This window comes from Dipodomys merriami, unplaced genomic scaffold (genome assembly GCF_024711535.1).
Source record: "Dipodomys merriami isolate MVZ:Mamm:240054 unplaced genomic scaffold, mDipMer1.0.p SCAF_50, whole genome shotgun sequence".
NCBI lineage: Eukaryota > Metazoa > Chordata > Mammalia > Rodentia > Heteromyidae > Dipodomys > Dipodomys merriami.
Genome location: NW_027206069.1, coordinates 7,298,568 through 7,321,781, shown reverse-complemented (window position 1 = coordinate 7,321,781; position 23,214 = coordinate 7,298,568). Strand labels below are relative to the sequence as shown.

General features: G+C 51.3%; 1 protein-coding gene across 2 annotated transcripts in view; it reads right to left on the bottom strand.

The window, feature by feature from the left end:
* Positions 1-23,214, bottom strand: part of Clmn (calmin) — a 66,663-nt gene that overhangs the window by 7,356 nt on the left and 36,093 nt on the right. For both annotated transcript variants that reach the window (XM_069997642.1, XM_069997643.1), the window contains exons 2-9: positions 15,978-16,039; positions 12,621-12,716; positions 11,126-11,209; positions 7,903-7,995; positions 6,538-6,728; positions 4,504-4,697; positions 3,648-3,730; positions 455-2,128 (exon numbers count right to left, since the gene is read on the bottom strand). In XM_069997642.1, coding sequence (XP_069853743.1) covers positions 455-2,128; positions 3,648-3,730; positions 4,504-4,697; positions 6,538-6,728; positions 7,903-7,995; positions 11,126-11,209; positions 12,621-12,716; positions 15,978-16,039 — 2,477 coding nt within the window. The remainder of the gene's footprint in view (positions 1-454; positions 2,129-3,647; positions 3,731-4,503; positions 4,698-6,537; positions 6,729-7,902; positions 7,996-11,125; positions 11,210-12,620; positions 12,717-15,977; positions 16,040-23,214) is intronic.

The window sequence follows — 23,214 nt, the reverse complement described above, 5'->3', positions numbered from 1 at the left end:
GCACTCCACCACTTGAGCTACAACACCACATCCGGCTTTTTTCTGTGTATGTGGTACTGAGGAATCAAACCCAGGGCTTCATGCATGCTAGGCAAGCACTCTACCACTGAGCCAAATTCCCAGCCCTTCAGCCCTGTCTTATCAAGAGGGATTTCCCCAGGAGAGAGAGAAAGGAGAGAGAGACAGAGACAGAGACAGAGACAGAGAGACAGAGAGAGGCCTCATACTCTTGCCTGGCTTTTTCGCTCAAGGCCAGTGCTCTACCACTTGAGCCATACCTCCACTACTTCTGGCTTCTAGGTGGCTAATGGGAGATAAGAATCTCATGGACTTTTCTGTCTGGGCTGGCTTCAAACCATGATCCTCAGATCTCAGCCTCCTGAGTAGCTAGGATTACAGGCGTGAATCACTAGTACCCAGCAACCCAGGATTCTTGAGCCCCACCATCAAGTACCTGCTGGCTGTCCTCAGGGCCACTCTCTTTGGTCTCTTTGTGGGGAGCTTGGGGAGTGGGTGGGGTGGCCCCAGTGGTGGCTCCAGTAGGAGCCCCGGTAGCAGCCCCAGTAGCAGCCCCGGTAGCAGCCCCGGTGACACAGGGTGCGAGGCGGCTGGCGCTGGGGTGGCCCTCATCAGGCGATGAGAAGCTGCAGCTGCTCTGGGAGCTGTAGGCCTCCTCCCTGGAGTCCAGGCCATGGAGAAACCCTTCGGGCTCATCCAGATCTACGTCGTCTTCGTTCTTCAGCTCCTCCGCACCTTCCACGTATGCTTCCAGCACAGCCGCGAGGGGTACCTCATAGTGCGGGTAATAGAAGAGATCGTGAGGAATGACGGAGATCTTCGAGAGCGGTGGGGAGGGCTTGAAATCCAGGCCTTCTTCGCTGTGGCTCCTGAGGGTCTCCAGACTGATGTTGGCACTCGGGGGATTGGAAAGCAATTCTGCGCTGATTCCCACAAGGGCTTCGGCTTCCGTGTCATCCTCACTCCCACGCCGCGTGGACTTCTTCTTGGCCTTTTCATACACCTCCGGCTTTTTATCTGCGGGGGCCTGATCCAGAGCTGCGCCATGGTGGTCCTGAGCTTCCAGGCCAGGGTTCTCGGGGGGTTCACCCTCATGGCTGTCTTCCTGGGGTGCTGGTGACTCAAACTTGATGCGGGCAGATTTAGCTCTCCTCTTCCTCAGCTTTTCAGCATAACTGTCAGTCCCTTCCTCCTCCTCTTCCTCCTCTCTCTCGCCAGGTGTCTTGTCCTGGGGTGAAGGAAGCTCACTGAAAGCCTGGCTGGTGGAAGCGAAGTCCACCAGGTCGCTGTTAAATTTCGAAGCCTTTAATGGAATGCCTTCAAAGTAATCGTCCTTGTTCATAGCCTCTACCGTCAACAGCTTCACCTTGATCTCTAACGACTCGGCCATGATCACATCAAGGGGTGGATGAGACGTTTCTTCACCATAGCTGGGTGGGCTTTCTAAGGTGCCGTTACAAAATGGGGAGCCCTGGGGAGCTGGAGCCGGAGGGGTCGGGGTGTCTGGCCGGGCTGCATCCCCGGGGGCTTTGTCACAGGGGGCCTCCAGGATCGGACTGGCTTCCGGGTCTGGCTTTTTCTCCTGGGTCAGCCCAACGGAGCAGACATGCCCGTCTGGTTTCAGCAGCTCCTTGGTGGCTCTCCGGCTCCCTTCAAAGCGGAGGTCTGGGTTGTAGTTGCTGCAGGACGCGTCCTTGTAAGTGTCGGCCTCGAAGTGGACACTCTTCTTGATGGGCAAGGAGGTGGCTCTCCGGCTCTCCTTCCTGGTGGACAGGATGGAGGAATCTGGCGCTGGCTCGTTGATGGGATCTACCTGCCCCGGGACATCCTGGAGGACTTGGTCAATGATCTGGTGCATGAATTCGTTGTTGCTGTCAGCATGGGCCGGGTGGGACACGGTGCCCAGGCTGAAGCCCTTCACACTCTCAGGCTGCTCGCAGACAAACACTTTAGCAGGTGGTGGGTGGCTAGACTCGTGGTTGACAGTGCACGCTCGCTCGCCATTCTCAGGCAGGAGGAGGATTCTGCGCTCCTGTTCAGAAGGGGTCTCTTTGATGCGGACAAAGGTGGACTCAATGGGAGCTTCTTTATCGGGATCCACAAAATCTTCCTGTTGAAAAACACAAGACATCAGAAAATAACAGGTACAGCCACTGAATACATTCCCTGATCAAAACTCACACAAGAGGGAGGGGTAGCAGCTCGCTCCTGTAATCCTGGCTGCTGGGGAGGTAGAGACAGAAGGATCGAGGTTCAAGGTGAACCCAGGCTGGGGAGCTAAGAAGACCCAGTCTCAAAGAATAAGCTGAGAGTGGTAGAACACAACTGTAATCCCCAGATACTTAGGAAGAGGGATAGAAGGAACAAGATCCAAGGCCAGCCTCTGACAAAAAAAACACCCTTTCTTAAATAAATAACTGTAAACAAAGGGCTGGGGGCATGGATGAAGTAGTAGAATGAAAGAGTAACTCCCTAGTGTGTGTGAAGCAATGAGTTCAAATCCCAGCACCACCAAAATAGCAAAAGAAAACTACACACAAAGGCCACTTAAAAACAAACACGTAGCTGGGTGCTGGTGGCTCACACCTGTAATTCTAGCTACTCAGGAAGCTGAGATCTGAGGACCATGGTTCAAAGCCAGCCCAGTCAGGAATGTCTATGAGACTCATCTCCAATAAACTACCTTAAAACTGGAAGTGGTGCTGTGGCTCAAGTGGTAGAACACTAGCCTTGAGCTGAAGAGCTGAGGGACAGCGCCCAAGCCCAGAGTTCAAGACCCATGACCAACCCCCTCCCCCAAACCCCACAATATTCCACTTAGTAAATGATTATGAAAGTTTTACATTCCTGCAGCGATATAAAAATACCAGATACATAATACAAAACACTAAGTTGGGTTTTTTCCCCCCCAAAAAACTGGATGTCGGGCTGGGAAGGTGGCTCAGCAATAAAGTGCTTGTCTCACATGCACAAGACCCTGGGTTTGATTCCTCAGCACCACATAAGCAGAAAAAGTCAGAAGTGGTGCTGTGGCTCAAGTGGTAGAGCGCTAGCCTTGAGCTGAAGAGCTGAGGGACAGTGCCCAGGCCCAGAGTTCAGGCCCCATGACTGGCAAAAACAACAACAACAACAACAACAACAAACTGTGGATGCAAAATCAAGTACTCTGTGTCCTTGACGGAGGAGAGATTCTCAGCCAGAGATTCTCTGCCTCCCTTTCTGTCTGGTTGGCTTGGGCTAAACCACCTGAGAAGCCCATCCTGGCTCCCTGCATCACTGCCATCCGGGGGCTGAGCATGGGTGTGTGTGCCGGTGCCAGGGCAAGTTCTAAGAGGTCTGGTCCCTTCCACTGTGCCCCAACAAGAGCCTGCGATTCTAACACCAAAAGCAAGCTTCACACGGCCACTGATGGAATCCGGCAGGTTGGTAAAATTGTTCCATTGGCTAACTAAAGAATCAAGAAGCCAACAGCCATGTCAGATGCGGCTCCATGTCTATGCGGCTCCAGACATTCTAATGGGGCAAGGCTTGTGATGGCCCCTGCCGTCCACCCGGGGGCCCAGCCCGAGCCCCGCCATGTCCGGAGGCTGGCCAGTTTGTGAGTGGAAGGTAAGAAAAGGCAAACATACGGGTTCCAGCTCTGGAAAGCGCTCTAGGAACTGGGCCACATAAGTCACCACAGACTGCTCGTCCGGCGTGTCGACCATGACGTCTGTGGAGAGATAGGGGAGTTAGCAGGCCACGGGACACACAATTCCTCAACAGGGACGCAGGGTGTGACGCAAAGGAGCCCCACACTGCTGAGAGGGTCTCCTTCTTCGTTCCTACTTGAGGAAATTTAGGCTCTAAGAGCTCTCGAGGTCTGGGGAACCAAACCCCAAGGTGGAGAATCTAGTTCTCCTCCTCCCCAGGATCCCATCCATCCTTCCCCATGTCCTAATCTCTCCCATTATGGACAGTCAGGTCCTGCTGGCTCCCGCTGTGTGTCTAGAAGGCCCCACACCCCATCCTACCACAGACTAGCTGGACAGACGCACGCGGAAAGCAATGGGCCAGGTGCCGGGGTGCCAACCTCGCAGACACGCTGTCACTCTAACATGCGCTGCCTCTGCTCAGTGAGACGCCCACCGCATGGCTGTAGACAGAAGCAATCGCTTCTAAAACAAGCTCGAGGAGGCCAGTATGGAAAAGCTGAGTAACTCTCAGTCCATCCTACCAGATGGACTATTACACAGCCAAGAAAAATATATAGCGAGGATATCATTGCCATGTAAAACCCTTATGTGTTCAGTAAAAATGTGGTGTACGTTATACATACACAGGATGATGCTAACTCTGTACAAAGGTTGTAACTGGATGCACAGGGATATACACGATAGAAAACTCGCTTCATTATTTTTTTTTCTGATTTCTAAATTTCTACCTGAAATGGAAGGTGACCCATTTATCATGAAAGAAAAGACAGGGAGGGGGGAGTCAGCTCACCTTCTGGCTCCAGGAGCCTGGGGATGTGCAGGGCATCATGGGCGATGCTAAATGCCTTCTCAAGATTTTCCCGCATGGGATCCTCCAGAGCCTGCTTCATGTCCACCAGGCTGGGGTCGATGGCCTTGATCACAGCTAGGAAAGCCAGCCCGCTTCTCCAGCTGCCAGCGAAGTCCTGCACCGCCACGCCGTACCTGAGGGAAACAAACGGACAGCAGCCACGTGAGGTTGAGGAAGCCAGGCACTCCAGACGGGAGGTCAGCGTGGGAGGGGGGGGTGGCTGGGGACCGCAGGGGGCTGGGCACCCTGGCTAGAGAAGACATCCCAAGCGCTGTGCTCCAATGAATGGTCACATTTCCACTTCCGGGTGAATGGTCACACTTCCGGGTGAAGGGGTCAGGAGGCATACATCCCAGGTTTATAGAGGCCCAGCTGAACACTGGGTTCACCTGCCGGGATGTGTGAAAAGCGAGGCCAGGATGGCATCTCAGCTGCCTCCTCTGTATTCTGCCACCCGAGCCTCAGGCAGACCACACACCCTCTCTGAGCTTCAACCCTTCAGCTGCTAAGATACAGATTACCACATGGGCATCTCGCTGGTCCCCACCAGAATGGCTGTTTACTGTCAACCCAACATACAAGGCAAGAGGCACCCAGAAATCACTTGCTCAGAGACAGCCACTCTTGGTATCATGAAACAGGGTTATAATTTTCTCTTTTTTCTGTCGTGCAACTTAAACTCAGGGCCTGGATGCTGTCTCTAAGCTTTTTTTTTTTTTTTGGTTGGTTGTAGGGCTTGAATTCTGGGCCTGGGCACTGTCCTTCAGCTCTTCAGCTCAAGGCTAGCACTCTACCACTTGAGCCACAGTGCTACTTCTGGTTTTCTGAGTGGTTTATTGGAGATAAGAGTCTCACAGACTTTCCTACTCAGGCTGGCTTTGAACCACAATCCTCAGATCTCAGCTTCCTGAGTACCTAGGATGACAGGCGTGAGTCACCAGTGCTCGGCTTGAGCTCTTTTGTACAAGGCTAGCACTCTACCACTCTGAGCCACAGCTCCACTCCCAGTTTTTGGTGGCTAATTGGAGATAAGAGTCTCATAGACTTCCCTGCCTGGGCTGGCTTTGAACTATGATTCTCAGATCTCAGCTTCCTGAGTAGCTAGGATTACAGGCATGAGCCACCGGCACCCAGCTAAGGGTTATAAGTCTTAAAGAAAGGGACAAAGTGGGAGAATTCCACCAGGCCCAAGTCCTGACCCCACAAGAGTCTCATTTTCTCAACTGTCATCACAATTGACCTTTCAAAATAAAAACCCCAGACAACTTTTTATTTCAAAATCCCATCAGAGTACCAAAACATTGCAGGGGCTGGTGAATGGCCTGGCAAGATTGCCGAAGCTTGCCCTCGGTGGCTGGCACTGATGCACAAGGGGACAGGACTCAGAGCTGAGACTGGGACAGCCTTGATTACGACATATTATTTTGTGTACGTAGGTCCTGTGGCTTGAACTCAGGGCCAGAGTGTTTTCCCTTAGCCTTTTCACTCAAGGCTGGTGCTCTACCACTTGAGCCACAACTCTACTTCCAGTGTTTTTTTTGGTGGTTAATTAGAAACAAGAGTCTCACAGACTTTGCTACCTTGGCTAGCCTCAAATTGCAACCCTTAGCTCTCAGCCTCCTGAATAGCTTGGATTACAGGAGTGAGCCACCGGCAGCCAACTCCTTGATTACTATTTGAAAGGTGCAGATTGCGAAAGACTCTGAGGTCTAGTTATCAATGTGCACACACTCGTAGCATGTGGGGTCTATGGAAAGGTACACCCAACAGAGCCCCCTGGCTCCTGTTCATCTCTCATCAGCTTCCTGCCAACAAAGTCTCCACTAGGAATATGCCATCTGGCCGCAAAGACTGTGAGGGACCTGCATCTGGCCTCTGATCATCTCCACGTAGCACTGGGCACGTGGGCAGGTGGTCCCTTCCCTCCCATCCCCCATCCCTGCAAACCACGCACCACGCCAGGCCTGCACTTACTTCCTGGTCTTCCTCTGCACCCATGCCAGCAGGGTCTTGATGGCCTTCCTCTGATCTTTCACCGACAGTGCCGCATTCCTCTCGGTGGTGGGGGTGGGTGGATAGGAGGAGTCTGAATCTGCGCCCGCGGAGCCGGGTGACAGGCTGGAAGATGGGGAGCTTCTGCTGAGGTTGCCCGTGAGCTCCTTGATCTGGAAGGAGAAGGGGGCTTCAGATCCCAGAGGCAGAGCCGGGCCTTCCAGCTCACGTCTGGAATCCTAGTGACTCGGGAGGCTGAGATCTGAGGATTTTTATCTGAGGCCAGCCCAGGCAGGAAAGTCTGTGAGACTCTTATCTCCAATGAAGCAACAAAAAGCCACAAGAGGAGCTGTGGCTCATGTGGTAGAGTGCTAGACTTGAGTGAAAAAGCAAATGGAAAGCACTCAGGCCCTGAGTTCAAGCCCCAACACAGGCACACAGGCACACAGGTATGTGTGTGCATGCACAGTCACATGACCATGTCAGGAGAACCATCCTCTGAGCGGAGAGAACCCCTGCCTGGTGCCACATGGGCATTCTGCAGCTCTCCCTGACCCAACTCCTCTACCCATTTCTCTACCTATACTGCCGGGATGCTGATGAAAACTGCAGAAGCCCAGGCCCTCCCTGGGGCCTCCATTCACTCAGAATCTGCATCTCAACCCCTTCCCAGTTGACTGCACAGTAGGGTTGAGAAGCTCCTATTCATCCTGCAACACTCAACTCTGCTCACCCCCTCTCCACCCCATCTGTGTTAGAAGCCTGGCTCCCACCTCAATCCCAGCCTGCACTGTGGACCCTCTGTGGTCCCAGAGGGTCAAGAGGACAGGGCTTGGTCTGTCCAGGGCCTGCCATATTGGAGAAATTCAGCAGACATTTCTCAGGTGAATGAAGGCACGTGTGTGATGGAGGGCCTGGACACATTCCCGGATGCGCCCAGCATCCTTCCCTGCCTGCCAGCACCCGGATCCTTCCCAGCCCCCGTGTGACGCGGACCTAGCTCACACGGCTTTGCTGTCTATCACTTCTTATTATACCCACGGCTCCCATTTCACAGCTAGGCTCGCAGAATGAGACCGAGAGGGAGCAGAAAGACACACAGAGACAGACAGAGAGACAGATGGTTAAAGTTCAGGGCTCAGACAGAACGAGATCCACGGGGGAAAATCTGATGCCGTGAGGAGGCGATGGACGAGCGGACCTCAGTGCTGTGTTTGCAGATCCCCGTTCAGCGGGTAGGAAAACCAGCAGTGCAGCCCCGGGTCTCTCTCTCACTGGAGCCTGGCCCGCGGCCCGGCTCTCCTGACCCACGGTCCTTACTGTGCGCCCTGGAGGGGGAAAATTCACCTGGAAGAAGAGGATGATGTTCCATATGAGCCCGAGCACCAGGGAGGGGTTGCCGTCGGCGATCTCCGCTGCATCAATGCTGACCAGCCTCACCTGTGGAGAAGCGAGCTGAGCGTGCAGGCCTGGGGGCCACCCGGCCCGGCCCCCACCTCCCCAGCCTGCGTGTCCGGCTCACCTCGTGCCCGCCAGCACCTCTCAGGGACACCCGTGCACACACGCATATGCACCACACACACAGAGTGCGCTCAAGCCCTGACTCAGCTTATCCTCACATCACACCTACAGCGGGGGACATTCAGAGAGGTTTCAACTTGTGCCGAGGACCACACGGGGCCATGATTTCTGCCACTGTCACCCAAGGAGAGGCTGCGGTGACAGCCCGGTAGGCCTGTCTGCATGCTACACTAACACCAACCAACTCCAAGGTTAGCACCTCCACGACCCAGCGGCCATGGACAGTGGGAGGGGAAACGCTTGGCTGACCAGAACCCTGAGTTGGGGTAAGGCTATCCCAGAGACGGTGTCGTGACAAAATATCCTCCAACGGGTTACAATGTGCCCAGTGTAGAGACCCCTGGAAGTTCATCGAACTATTCTCTGCCCACAGAAGCATGCTCTTGAATCCACCTGTGGCCCCTGGACCAGCAGCACGCCCATCACATGGCCACTATACTTATATATTACCGAAGACAAGGATTCGGGTGCTGGCTGGGGTGCAGGGATGTTGGGGGGGGGCGGTCACTGGCCACATCAGGCCACATGGCCCTGCTACACACTTTCTTCTCATTGTCAAACTACACTTTATATGTGTAAACCCCAGTTTTCAGGGGGAGGAGAGGAAAGAGAAGGTCCTCCAAAACAGACGTGGAATTCCACCCTGGAACATTTGGCCTGGGCCATGGCGGGGGGCGGGGGGCAGTGAAGAGGCTATTTCCTCCTTCACCTCGCCCCTCCTCTCCATCACGGCTCTCTCTGAATCGTTGGACTCTGGCCTCTGATCCTATCGGCTGTCAGTTTCTGACAACACCAGTTAGGCTCCCGTGAACCTAACTGAGGCAGACGTGGAACTCTCTGGGCGAAGTCAGTTTGAGCTGGTGCCAAGAACCTAATTCAGACAACACTGGCTCATCACCGACGAGAGCGGAGGCCAGGAAGGAAGTTGTCAATACTGTGAATAACATGGCCGATCAAATTCAGGTCCAATATTCCATCCACATTCCTCACGGGCGCTCAGCCCCTATGACAAATCACATGTGAGATTTCCCTGTGTGTTTGGAGGCCCTGGACTGACAGCTCCACCCCAGCCCTGCTCTGCGGCTCTCGGAACACATCCTGGGTCACCCTGCGAAGGAGGCAGGGAAGCATTCAATCCCCACAGAAAGGAGGAGGGGGGAGGGCCCGCAGGCCGGCCCCCCACCAAGAGCTCCAGGCTCCCCTGCATCTTCTGCCTCCTTCCTCAGAATCCTGCCAGACTGAAAACTAAGGGAGCAATGTTGGCACATCCCCTCTGAGCAGTCACCTGCAGGATGATAACAAGAGGACCAACAGGAAAATGGCTTCTCTGTGGAGCACTGAGCACCCCGCACGGCTTTCCTGGGTTAGTTCCTTTAGCGTTCACCCATTTCACAGATGAGAACACCAAGGTTCTAAGAGGCTTCCATTCTGATGGGCAGCCCCGTCTCTGTGGCATACAGTTATGGGGGAGAAGGCAGCAGCCAGCATAGCCCCCAGTGGCAGCCTCCACCTGGAACAGCAAGGTCTGTCTGCTGGTACCCACTCCAGCTCAGGCACTGTCTTTCCTGGAGGTGAGGTCCTCTGTGCAGCCCCTGGCTTTGTGTGGCTCTGTCAGGTGGGCACTGCCTTTGCTACCTCTCTGTGGACAGTTGTGTCATTGTCCCACAGTTCCTTGGATTGAATGGGGAGGCAAGGATTGGAAATGGAGTCACACTCCAGGACCTGGGCTGGTCCAGTGGACCACTGTGGTGTGGCTGACACAGTATCGGCCTTCACAGTGTGTATATGTGTGTGTGGTGGTGGTGGGGTGTCTCTGAAGACATCAAGGATGCGCTTGCTATTTAAGGGGCTTCACTGGGAGCTAAGTCACATTCCATTCAATTCTCCATCCAGAGTAAACAGTCGGGTTTGTGAGTGAACTCACCGACACGTGCGAGCGTCAGTAGTCAATTCTACTACATTTTCATCACTTCTAAAAGAAGCCCAGACCCTTTGCTTCCCAGCCCCAAGCTACCGTTATCTACTTTCTGTTTCTAGAGATTTTTCTGTCCTGAATCACACTTCTGGGTCTGCCCTCGGGTCACCTGGCCTAGAATTTTTAAGGCTTATCCATGATGTAGCACACATCCGTGTCTCATTCTTTTTCATGGCTGTATAACATTCCACAGCATGCAGGGACAGGTAAGGTTGGATTGACAACACAGAGGATAACTTGCTCCCTTGGGGGTGGGGGGTGGGGCTCCTCACAGGGAGCAGGGCCGCAGGCCCACACCGTATGTCCTAGAGGCCGGGTGAGTCTGGTGTCCCTGGGCTCTATCCAGGCTTCCAGGTCATTCCTGGAGTACCAACCATTGTTCTTAACAAATGCTTTTTCTGCTAAAAGATCAGGCAATGTCAGCCCCTATCACTGACCACGATGCCCCTCAAGAGACTCTCACATTAGGGGAGCATTTCATCAGGGAAGCTGAAGACGTCTCTCCACCCAGATTGACCCCTGAAACCTAACAGAAGTGGGGTCCTGGAATCTCACCCCCTCCCCACAGACCAGAAGCCGAGTTGCAAACACAAAACACCCACATCAGCATCAGGAAGTCGTCGCCAAGCAGAGAGAATGCTGCCCTCTTTCCCGCTGCTGCTGCTTTGCTTCTCATTTACTGAATTCTAACACAAAGTTTCACACTCCGACAAACTCACTACACTCAGACTCAGAGGAATCAGAGGAGGAAAACATACAAGATCAACAAACTTCAAGGACCCAAGGGTCAGCTAGCTGTTCAGCTCTTCGCTGGAGAGTTCTAGCAAGTGGGCAGGTGCCAGGCGGCCGCACTGTACCCCCAGAGGACAGATGCCATTGAGCTGAAGCTTGTCTAGCCTGGCAGTGCAGCGGGGTGCCCTCTTGAGGGTTTCTTGTGACCGGCACTGACCGTTATGACAATATAGTTTGTGATGGGGCAAGCTCATGTTACCGAGATGGGCCTCGAACACTTACATTGCTATCTTCCAAAAACTTCAGCGCTTTCGCTATGTTGTTCAAACGAAAAATACGATGCGATGAGGATTTGTACTCGTGCAGCTGTAAAAGAAGGCAGAAGGAGATTGGCTGAGCAGATTGCCTGCAAACGCCCAGGGGCAACACAGGTGTCGTCGATATTTTTCTTTACCTCCATTTCTGCAGAAAGTCAAGGGCTTGTGGCTAAAACCCACCTGGACTACATTCAAACCAGAACACGTGCCTCTCGCGCCACACAGCTCTAGCACCAAGAGTCCTCAGAGAGGCCAGCCTCCTAGTTCCTGGACTCAGCTCAGTGGAGCCGGGGGGAAGGGTGAGCCCCAGTGGTCCACAGGGAAAGGGGGGCGGTTTTGTCCATCTTTTGTGTCTCCTGGCTTGTTAGCCTCTCCTCCCTCCTCCCTCCATGTGCAGCAACATGCTCTCCTTGCTAACTAACACTTGAGTTAGAGCAATGTGCACTAGCTGTCCTATGGCCACTGAGCTTCAGAGCTACCCAGCAGAAGCTGTCTGGAGTGGCACCATAGACAGTTATCTCCATGAGGAACAGAGGGGAGGGGCTTGGTTGTCTGGTGTTACTGGAAGGTGGGGCCTTGGGGGAAGAAGTTAGGCCTTTGGGGACGTGCCCTTGAGGGGGAGACTAGAATGCTGACCTTTCCTACTTGCTCTTTCCTTTTCTTTTCCTCTTTTCCTTTCCTTTCTCTTTCCTTCCTTCTCTCTTTTCTTTTTTCCTTTCTCTTCTTTTTCTCTTTCTCTCCTTCCTTCCTTTTTCTTTCTCCCTTTCTTTCTCTCGCCTTCCTTTCCTTCCTTCCTGCCTTTTCTTTCTCTCCTTTCTTTCTCCTTTCTTTCTTTCTTTCCTTCCTTCCTTCATCCTTCCTTCCTGTCTCTTTCTTTTTTCTTTTCCTCCTTCCTTCCTTCCTTCCTTCCTTCCTTCCTTCCTTCCTTCCTTCCTTCTTTCCATTCTTCCTTCCTTCCATCCATTCTTCCTTTCTTCCTTTCATCCTGGGGGTTAAGCTCAAGACTTGGGCACTGTTCCTGAGAATTAGCCCTCTACCATTTGAATTCCTGCTCCACTTCTGGCTTTTCACTGGTTAACTGGAGGTAAAAGTCTCATGGACCTTACTGATCTGGTTGGATCCGAACCTGGATCCTTGGCTTTTAGCCTTCTAAGTGGCTAGGATTGTAGGTGTGAGCCACCAGCACCAGCTTCTCTTGCTTCTTTGTTGCTGTTCAGTGAGCTGCTCCACTGATCCGTTGTTCCTGCCTCACCTCAGGCTCAAACAACATAGCTAAGCAATCATGGATTGAAATCCTCATCTAAAAAAACTATGAGCCAAAAATGAACCTTTCTTCCTTGATCTTTGTTGGCTTCAGGTTTTCTGTCACAGTGGCAGAAGCTAACCTCTCTATACACAAGAGAAACTCTCAGTGATTCTTCCCTTCCCCTTTCTTCCTAACCCTCCAGGGATGTACATACCAGATTTTGCCCAGACAGGACTTCTAACAATGCCATTAGGATTTTGCCATCTTGTATATCAACAAATAGGTCTGTAACTTCTAGAGGTGGGTCACACTGTAGGAACAGGAGGAAAGAGGCAACCATCACAAAACCATTTCAAAGATGCAAGTTTCAGCTCTAGAGAGAATATTCAGATGACAGCTTGGTCCACATGCAGAAAGACCATCCAAAGAGACAGAAGTCATCACCCTGAGGTAACCCGTTGGGTGGCAGGACAATTGTGCATAGAGACCCAGCACAGGGAACTGATCGAATATGTGACCTTGGGAACCCTCCTAACCCAAGATCTTATACATGTGGGCCACAGCCATATTTCTGCTTTATGAGGAAATAGAGAATCTCCACAGAACTCTGCAGAATTTTATTGGGACCTACAGGAAATGATGATGCCCAGGCCTTCCTATCCAATTTGGGGGAACTGAAGCCCATCCGGGCTGGATGCTAGTTCTAGAGCTGAATCAGGAAGCCCTTTGCATCAGGCCATCCAGGGGAACCCAGTTCATACGAATCATCTTGTGACAGCGGACCTGCGTCTGTTATTCTTGGCTCAGTCTGGGCATTGGTGAGGTTCCCCATCTCCAGCCTTGAATGTGCCTGAGCTTCTGTTGACCAACCATGCTTGCTGACAGTCCCTGTCCTGAATGCATCCCGGCTGAGGCTTGCTGCAGTTCAACCTCTGGGCCTTGGAATCTCAGTGAGGAATTCCCTCCAGCTTGGGGGCTGGGCTGTGGCAGCTGGGCCTGGCTGGCGTGCCCTGCCCCAAGCCCAGCGGAAGGCAGGCCTTCACACAGGAGCCGGGATTCTTGCATCTCAGTGTTCCAGGTCAGACACAGCCCTAACCAGCCAGAGACCCAGGGGTGAGGGGAAGTCTCAGAACCCAGTGCCGGCCTTGGCCAGCTGTTGTTTCCTCTGGGAAAGCCTTCTTCCTTCCCCCTGAGAGCCTGAGTCTGATTTTATTAAGGAAGGGAGCATTTCCTTACCCTTGAAACAAGCCCCCGAACTCCCTTTAGTCCAAATCCAGGGCGAGTAGGCCCCCAGGTTCAGAGAAAAGGGCTTTGCTTCAAGGACAACAGAGACTTGGAACCAAAGGGCAAATGATTTTCTTGGCAAACCCTGCTGCTCCCTGGGCCGGGTCCAGGCCTGTGGCATGGTGGCATCGGGTTACCAGGCTCTTACAGAGATGTTATTTCTGCTAATCCCAGACAGAAAACGAGAGGCCGGAACGAAACAGCCCCTGAGAAGTGTTCTAACAAGATTTCCAGCCCCCAGCCTGACCGGGGCCCAGCCTGACTCCGCAGTTAGACCTGAAGAATAATTTCCACTGTCAGTTCCTGTAAGAGCCTCTCCCAGCCAGCTCCAAACTAGGCTTTGGCTGGGGTCCATCCTGCGGGAATGGGGGGGGGGGTTGAGGGGCGGGGAGGCGGCGGGATAGGGGAGGTTGAAACAGCTCCAGCCCAAACACTGCCCGCCAGAATATTCCATGGACTTCAGGCGATTGGTATGACCGAGTCAACAGCACCCCTAGGGCTTTCTGCATGATCTAACTCCTTTGGTCAATTAGGGAATTTTTCCAGAAGCCAGAGGCTCAGTAAATATTCCTGACAACCTTCAAATTGCAGTTAAGCCCAATTCACCAAGGAGTTCCTGGGTTTCCTTCTCATGAAAGGCTGCTCTTGAAAGTCTCAGAGCTGGAAACGCGGCTGTTAATTTTGCCGTTTTATTCCATATCGGTTTCAGGTGCTGTCTGATTTATCCTGGGAGCAGGCGCTACCCACCTGCCCCCCCTTGCTCCCCCAAAAAGGGCCAGGAGCTCCACCAACAGAGAAGAGAAGAATGCAGTTCATTGGTGGTGGGCAAACGTGGGGGGGGGGATACTTGCTCCCCAACCCTCTGTTCTTTTCTCAATTAAAAAAAAAAAAAGACAGAAAGACAGACGTCCTGGTTCTACTGGGTCCACAAGGAACCACCCGCCGCTCAGAGGCACCTGAGGTATTCATTTAGGAGTGCATGAACCGTTCAGGTTTGGGGACCAGTTTCCTTTTTTTCCAACATGTAATATTTCACATATGAACAATTCTGAAGATACAGCCAACATCAAAGCAACTGGGATGGATTTACAGTGGTCCCTGGGTGACGCCATCTTTCGCAAAAAGGGTACTCGCACGAAACTAATGACAGCACTGCGTCACCCATCCTGCAGCAGGGACTGGTACCCAATCAAAGAGAATAGTAGCATTTCCCCCTGCAGCCCCAGGACTGTGGGCGGCCCCGGGGGTCCAACCTGTGGGTAAGAGGGTGTGGATTCCTCCTTCTCTGACTGCTGCTCCTTTGTTCCGAAGCTGGTTGCACACTTTGGTAGGGAGAGTGCGTCAGCGCCTCACAGATGTGAGGCAAACCAAAAAGGCATGGGTGCAAGAAAGAAAATAAACAGGGGGAGAGAAGGGCCACCAAGTTAAATACACAGGAAAAACCACAGAGTGCAGGGAAGTCTACGTCCTGTGGGCGCCATTGCTTCCTCATTCTAACAGAAGAGGGGATCTGGGCTGTTGGAAGGACTCGGGAGCCCGTGCATGTGCGTGGTGCTAAGCAGGCTGGGTAGAGCGGGATACAGCACATTGGAGGGGCTGGTAACATTCTCATCAGTAGCCATGTGATCAGATTAGCAAGGAAATGTGGCTTTGTTTTAAAAAAAAATTCTATAAGCCAGGTGCTGGTGGCTCCTACCTGTAATCCTAGCTACTCTAGAGGCTGAGATCTGAGGATCATGATTTGAAGCCAGCCCAGGCAGGAAAGTCTGTGAGAGACTCTTATCTCCAATCAACTATTCAGAAAAAGCCAGAAGTGATACAATAGCTCAAGGAGTAGAGTGCTCACCTTGAGCAAAAGAAGCCTAGGGATAGCATCCAAGGCCTGAGATCAAGCCCCAGGACCAAACCTTGCCCTCCCCCCACCCCCCAACACACACATTCTATAGTTCCAGCATCAATCAGTGCAAATATCTACAGATGGCTCTTCATAGAGCCCCAAAACGGTCAGCAGTGATGGAGGCATGGGGGAATGTACCCTATCGATGGAAACATGGCATTGGTCAACATGGAATGCCTTGTAGCATCTGCTCACGGATTCTATTAAAGACAGGAGTTCCCCTGGCAACCCCAGGACAGGTGACTGTTGGGCTCCATGCTTTCCACAATCAGGTGAGAGCAGCAGTAAGAATGCAAAGAACACACAAGAAGAAAGAACACAGAGCTGCTGACTCCTTCCCGTGACAGATGAGTCTTACCTCTTACCAACCCCAACCAGGCTGCCACTTACCTTTTCCAGATGTAGATTTATCCACCGAGTAAAAGTCCTCTTCTGTACATTCTCCCTCTCAACTGAAAACAAAGAAATGCCATTAGCAGAAAGGACAATCCTGCCACTCCCCATCCAGGAAGATTCCACATGGAACAAGGTGCGACTGGAGCCCAGGGGGGCTGGGGGCGGTTCCCGTGTAAGAGCATTGCCCTTCCCCAAGGGAGGCTGGCAGGGGCTTGTGTGCCATCCTTAACCCAGTTTCCCCCAGCCCAGGCCTGAGCCTCTGTGCGATCCATGAATTTAGAGCCTCAGAACAAATTATTCTAGACACTTATTCTAGACTATGATTCTAGACAGTTCCGGAGAAGCGCTGGTGGGCTGGGAATGAGAGCTTAAACCTAGTTACTTGGAAGGCAGAGATGGGAGGATCACAATTTAAGGCCAGTTCCAGCAAAAAGACGTTCAAGAGACTCTATCTTAATCAATGGCTGAGCATCATGACACCTACCTGGCATCCCAGCTGCAGGGAAACACAAGTAGGTAGGTCACAGCCCATGTTAGTGGGGCATAAAGTGAGAATTTACCTTGCAAAAAGGGCTGGAGACATGGCTCAAGTGGTAGATCGCCTGCCTAGCAAGTGTGAGGCCCTGAGTTCAATCCACACTATTGCCAGGGGTGGGGCTGGGGGACACAGAGGGCAGCTCTGCTGGTTGTTTCTCAGTAGCTTGATGGTAGAGATAGGTAGGAGCTGGGATGGGGGGAGGCAGGCTAGGGAGATCAATGATTAGGGGCTAGAATGTTCAGAGTATGAGGGAAAAGAATCTGACAGCCTTCGGTCAGCTTTAACTCTTACCTATCAGTTTTGTTTTGAGGCTTGAACTCACGGCCTGGGCGCTGTCCCTGAGCTTTGTCACTCAAGGCTGGTACTCTACCACTTGAGTCACATCTCTACCTCTGGCTTTTGAGTCTCTCAGGCTTCTCTGCCTGGCCTCGCTTCAAACCCTGATCCTCAGATCTCAGCATCTTGAGCAGCTAGAATTATAGGCATGAGCACTGGCACCCAGCATTCCCTATCAGTTTTATGGGCATCCGACCTGCCTAGGCTAAGAAAGGAAACTGTGTACCCCATATGCCAAGTGCAATAGAGCCCCTAGCGCTAAAGTTGCCTTTGTCCCCTTCTCTAAATGGGCATCAGGAGCACAGGAAGATGTTCCGCTTGCCCAAGTCACAAATCCATGAGGACGGTTGAGGGACAGGGGTCAGTATGCTGCCAAACTGGAATTCTCTGAATTCTGTGCTCAGGTACACACACACACACACACACACACACACACACACACACACACACACACACACACACACACACACACACACACACACACACACACACACACACACACACACACACACACACACACACACACACACACACACACCATACCCATGGCCTGGGCCATCTCTGTATCCTCAAGGATACGGATGAAGTGCCCATGGAGGTTCACCAGGCGAGCATGTGGTTCTTGGCACAGAGTAACCTGTGGTGGGCTCTGTGGCATGGAACTGTGGAGCCCTGGTTGGACAACCCCCACATGCCTAAAACCATTTCACATGTCTTTAGCAATAATTTTTTTTTAATTAGAGCCAATTTTACTTCCAGAGTAGACAAAAAGGGGAGGGGCGCCTAGGGTTTTCTGTAGCGACCATGGCACGTTTTCCCCTTGGCCTCATTATTAGGTAGACAGTGGCATCATAGATCAAATTTTAATTCTTTCAAAATCTTTTCAACTTCAAAGCCAGCAGACAGTAAGTGTACACGTAACAGCTTTGCTCTTATTTTCCTCCTTTTTTCTAATGTCACTGGCAAGTAGGCAGGAGGATTAAAGTTCTAATTCTAGTATAATACCATGCTTCACAGGGAAGGGAGTGGGAGAAAGGAAAGGAAGTTGGCAGAAATGAGAGGCAGGTAGAGGGGGCTATTGCTAAGGTGGGTGAGTCTGAGTCCCGGGGACTTCTGGGAGCTTGGAGAGGGTCCGGTCCCAAGAACCAGCTGAGCTCTTTCCCTCTACCCACATAGATCTACCTCACCCTCCATGACTGTCATTTCCCACAGCTTCATCATGATCTCCTGCTCCATGGACATGAAGGCTACTTCTGATTTCCCACTGTCACAAGCCACCAGGCAGTGGGCGTCCCACACCAGCATCCTGGCACGTGGTTCTCTGTGCTCAAACCTACGAATGTATTTCTTGCCCTTGACAGCTAGAAGTGGAGCTGCTGGGTCTTAGCGGTGGGCACATTTAAAATTTTAATAGCCACTTCCAAATTGCCCTCCCCAAAGGCTGCCCAAGTTTATACATTCACCCTCACTCGTCTTTAAACAAGTTTATGGGGACTGTAAAATATTTACACACACATTCAAGCACGTAGCCTGGTTTCTCCATCTGGCCTCAAGGAAAGCAGAGTAGAGCCTCTGAAACAGAAGTGCATTTAGAAAAAGTCTTTGAGAACCTGGGCCAGGCTGCTAGTTTAACTGCACTCCAGGGTGTAAATGCAGAGGTGCGTGTCTGCTGGTCTAAATATACTTCATCCACCCATCTACCCCGTCCATCTACCACTTGCCCGTCTATTCATCCATCATCCATCCATCCATGCTTCCATCCATCCACTCAACTATCCATGCCATTTACTTACTCATCCATTCATTCAACCATTCACTCACCTATCCATTCTTTCATCCATCCATCCACCCACCCATTTACCCATTCATCCATTTACTCATTCACCCATCCATCTACCCAACCAACCATCCATCTACTCAGCCAACCAACCATCCATCCACCTATCCATATATACAATACATATATAATTGATCCAACCCATCCATCCATCCATCCATCCATCTGTCATCCATCCACCTATCCATTTACCCAGCCGGCCAGCCACCCTCCCAGTTAATATTTATGCAGTGATTACTACATACTGGGAACTATGCCAGGCTCTGTGGGCAAAATCAGCAGTGAAGAATTAAGCACTCATGGAATCTGCACTCCAAGAATTCACAGCCAAGCAGCCAAGTAGGGGAGAGAAAACATAGATGTCACAGGGCACATATGCAAGAAGAAATGAACTCAAAATGCCAACGATGACAGGGACGGGAGGGGTGATTTCACTCCCCGTGGCATCCTCCTCCAAGGCCCTAAGAGGAACCCACAGGAGATGCTCCTGAACACAAAGACCATGTGCTGAGAGCCCACCCTGGCTCAGAGCCAGTCACAGGGGGCCTTACCTTCTCTTCCCCCTGGACCACTGGGCACACCTGTGTGCAAGTCAGCTCTGACAGCAAAGCCGGCCAACCCACAGCAAAGAAGAGAGGATGGCTGAGGGTTACAAGGCAAGGTGAGACTCAGCCACAAGTAGCAGACAACTCCCTAATGGCTAGGGTCTTTCTCATCACTTAAAACTAAAAAGTGTAGCTCAACACTCAATATATACCAGGGGGAGGGGGAGGGGGGAGAGAGAGAGAGAGAGAGAGAGAGAGAGAGAGAGAGAGATTGTGAGAAGGCATGGCTGGCATTTCAGAGCCACACTGTATTGACCTTGGTCAGTTGAAATACTTTTGCCTCAGTATCCCTTTACAACATGAGAATAGCCAGGCCCCTTCACAGAAACACTGCCGAGACCGCAGGAGGTTACCCACAGCTGCTCCCTCCAGGCGGCTTTCCCCAGCCCCCAGGTCACCTCGGGCTTGGAGAGTTTGTCTGGGGTCTCCACAGAGGCCTGCTGCTCTTGCAGGGCCTTCCACCATTTGAAATACCCACCCCTACCCCGCAGACCTTCCAACTCCTGCCTGCCAAGACTCCATAAATGTTATATAGTTTCCATAAACCGAACGGCCCTTTTTTTCCTATCACATTGTAAAGGTGTAGGAAACCATTTCTCTGGAAGGGTCTGGCCTTCACATGAAGTGGCTGCAGGACCCCACGACGGGCAATATAACAGAATTCTAACAGTGCAGTAAAATCGCCATCGCTGTTCTGCCTGGCCAGCAGGGCTGGAAGAGAACTGGGTAAGGGGTGGGGGAAGGGGGCAGTACTGGGATGTGGTGGTGGTGGTGGGGTGCTGAGGAGTTAGCCAAATCCAGGACCCCAAGAATAGAGGTAGACAGGAGGGGAGACCCTGCCTTCCAGCGCCACATGGCCTGCCCAACTTCCTGCTCTGGCCTTCCAACAACAGACTATTTAAAAGCGAGAGGTTTCTCTCTTCCGCAAGCCGCCACCTCAGACCCTGGAGGCCACAGAGAAAGGGCCACTGGCTCCAAGTGTAAGTAGATTCATTCCCTTTTGTGGCCTTGTAGGTATCTATGACCACGCCTCCCATACCTACCTTCCTAGGGGGCAAATACTACAGAGTACTAATGCTTCTATAATGCTTCTTGCCTAGCACTGATAGATTTTTGCGGCTTATACAAACACTATATGACCATTATTTTTTTTTAATTGAAAGAAAATAGAAACATACAGAGAATATGGTCTAAAGTCTCTTGAAATTGCAAACACACATACACAAGACACATTTGGACATACACACACACCTAACATGTGTATTCATGCATACAAATTTTGCACAGATTTTGTATGTACATGTGTGCTGCTACTGGGATTTGAACTTATAGCCTTATGTTCTTACTTGTTTTTTTTTCATTCATGGCTGGCACTCTACCACTGGAATTATGCCTCTACTTCTGGCATTTTGCTGCTTAACTGGAGAGAAGAGTCTCTCAGGTTTGCCTGTCTAGGCTGGCTTTGAACCACAATCCTTAGATCTCTGCCTCCTGTGTAACTAGGATTACAGATATGAGCCATTGGCATCCAGCATGATTTTGTTTTAGTATTTCTATCATGTAAAACTGTTAATTAATTGTGTAAAACTGGTTTTTTTCCCATACAAATATCTATTATGCACTTTGATAACGTTCACTCTATTATTCCTTCTCATATCCTGTCCCCTAATCCTCCTCTTTTCTAAACTCCCTTGCAAAATTTGTAATGGGTTTCACTAGAACCTTCTTCTCAAGCATCATGCACATACTTTGCATGTGATCAGTGAAGATTCAGTTTCTCAGTGTGGCCACTGTGGGGATGGCTGACATCACAGCAAAAAGCTAGTTACTGGGCTCCATCTGAGACCACTGATTCACTAGTGACTCAAAGGTGGGTCCCCGGAATTGTCACATACTTGTCTCAGATAGATGATAGATCCAGAATCTGCATCTCTCAGGAGGAGATTAGCATGATTTCTTGTTCATCTCCAGGTAGAGCAGAATGCCCATGGGCATGTGGGCCTGCCATGGGAGAAAGACATGGCTGTCTGCAGCCAGACTAGAGCACCACTTATAGTCCCAAAGGCTGTCAGCTGTCAGGTTTGTTACTTAAGCTAATTCAGAGACAACTCCCCCTGACCCCAGGCTTCCATGTATCATCCTAGTCTTTTCCTGGCCTTGTCCATTCTCTGGGAAAATTCCTCTTCCTCTTCTCCCTGTCTCAGACCCCTTCCTGGGCCACAGGGCACTTGGTTGACCTGCCTGCCACCGGATCACACAATGGCCCCTCCCACCCGTGGAAGGGCACGAGACATTGACCACCACCAATGCCTGCCCTTTCAACCTCATAGAGAAAGGCCTGGGCCCTGATGGGGGACACCCAGCCCTGCTCACTCGCTCACTCACTCGCTCATTCCCTTGCTTGGTGGTTTTCCTCCTCTCTCCATCTTTCAACACCTCCCAGAAACACAGCCTCATTACATGGCCCCATGCTGGTTCACTTGAGAAATAAAACTCAGAAACAAATTAAATGGCAATTTCTATTTTAAACAGGAGAGGGACCAGGCTTCAGGAATACCAAGCCAACACTCCTTTGGTTCCACCTCCTGGGGGCCCACTTCCCCCCGTGGCTCTGGTGGTATTAAAGCCAAGGCCTCTGTGTGGTTTTCACCAGCCATGATTTTGCATTTAATTTCCTTTGTTTTTCCTCCCTGAATAGTTACTCTGACCCAAGTCCCTTTTATCGAGACTTTGGTAATAAAACGTAAAACCCTCCTTGGGACCGCAGGCCTGAACAGTGTGTGACTACCTCAGATCAGGGTCCAGGGCTAGGCCAGCCTTGGTGGGATTCTGTCAGCCTCACGGGGGGCTCCTCTGCACCTCTTTCTCTGCCTCTGGTGTAGGCTTGGGCTGGGGGGGAGCCCATGGCATGAAAGCAAAAAGTAAGGAAAAGGCTTGAGCTGGGACAAAGCGGTGGTCTCCCCCATACATGCCCACAGAGACTCAAATAAAACTGCCAAGCTCCTTCTAACTGGGGACTTAGATCCAATTCTCTCACAGGTCCCAGAGGCCACCAATTAACATACCATGTCCTGCCCCACTGCGACCCTTCTTCTAGGCTGCTCCAAAACACATAACCCAGGGCTCCAAAGAGCTAGTTCCAATTACACACCAAATTAAGTTTTAAGATACATATACATATATGTGTATATGTATATATATACATATATATGTATATATATATATATATATATATATATATATATATATATATATATATGGCTGGTGCCTATAATTCAAATAAAAAAATAAACCTGCTCTACTTTTTCCTGAGAGTAATCCTATCAAACCTTAGTGCTTAAACCTCAGCCCACTGTGATTTATGGCCGATGACGCCAGCAGGCCATAAAAACCTAAGCTGAGGAACAGAGAGCTTTCACATTTGCCCAGATGGTCAGGCCAAGGCAACAGGCCCAATGCAGGCTGACTACCCTGAAGTGTCCAACTTCAGTCAGGACAGGACTAGACAAACCCCTCACTGTTAGTCAGTGACTACACTCAATCATAAATAATATGATACAGGCATCGCCCTCATGGGCATGAAGTCTGAAACGGAAGGATGGGTAGATGGAAAGGGAGATGGAAACAAAAGGGAGGCCGGGGAAGGGGGAAGGACAAAGAAAGGGAAGGGAGATAGAAAAGAATTCCTTCTTCACAATCCAGGAAGACTCCCTTTCCAGGCCTCTGCCGACCCTGACTAACATTCACAAAGGTTTGTGATCTTTCTCATTTTTTAATAAAAGTCCACTGGCTTCAACTTTTGAAGCAATGTTTTCCCAACTATACACCAGATCTACAAAGGAGTAGGTGATCTGCAGAGCACTCTCTCCCCTTGCATAGATGTTTGTGATCAGTGTGTTTAAGACCTTGATAAGT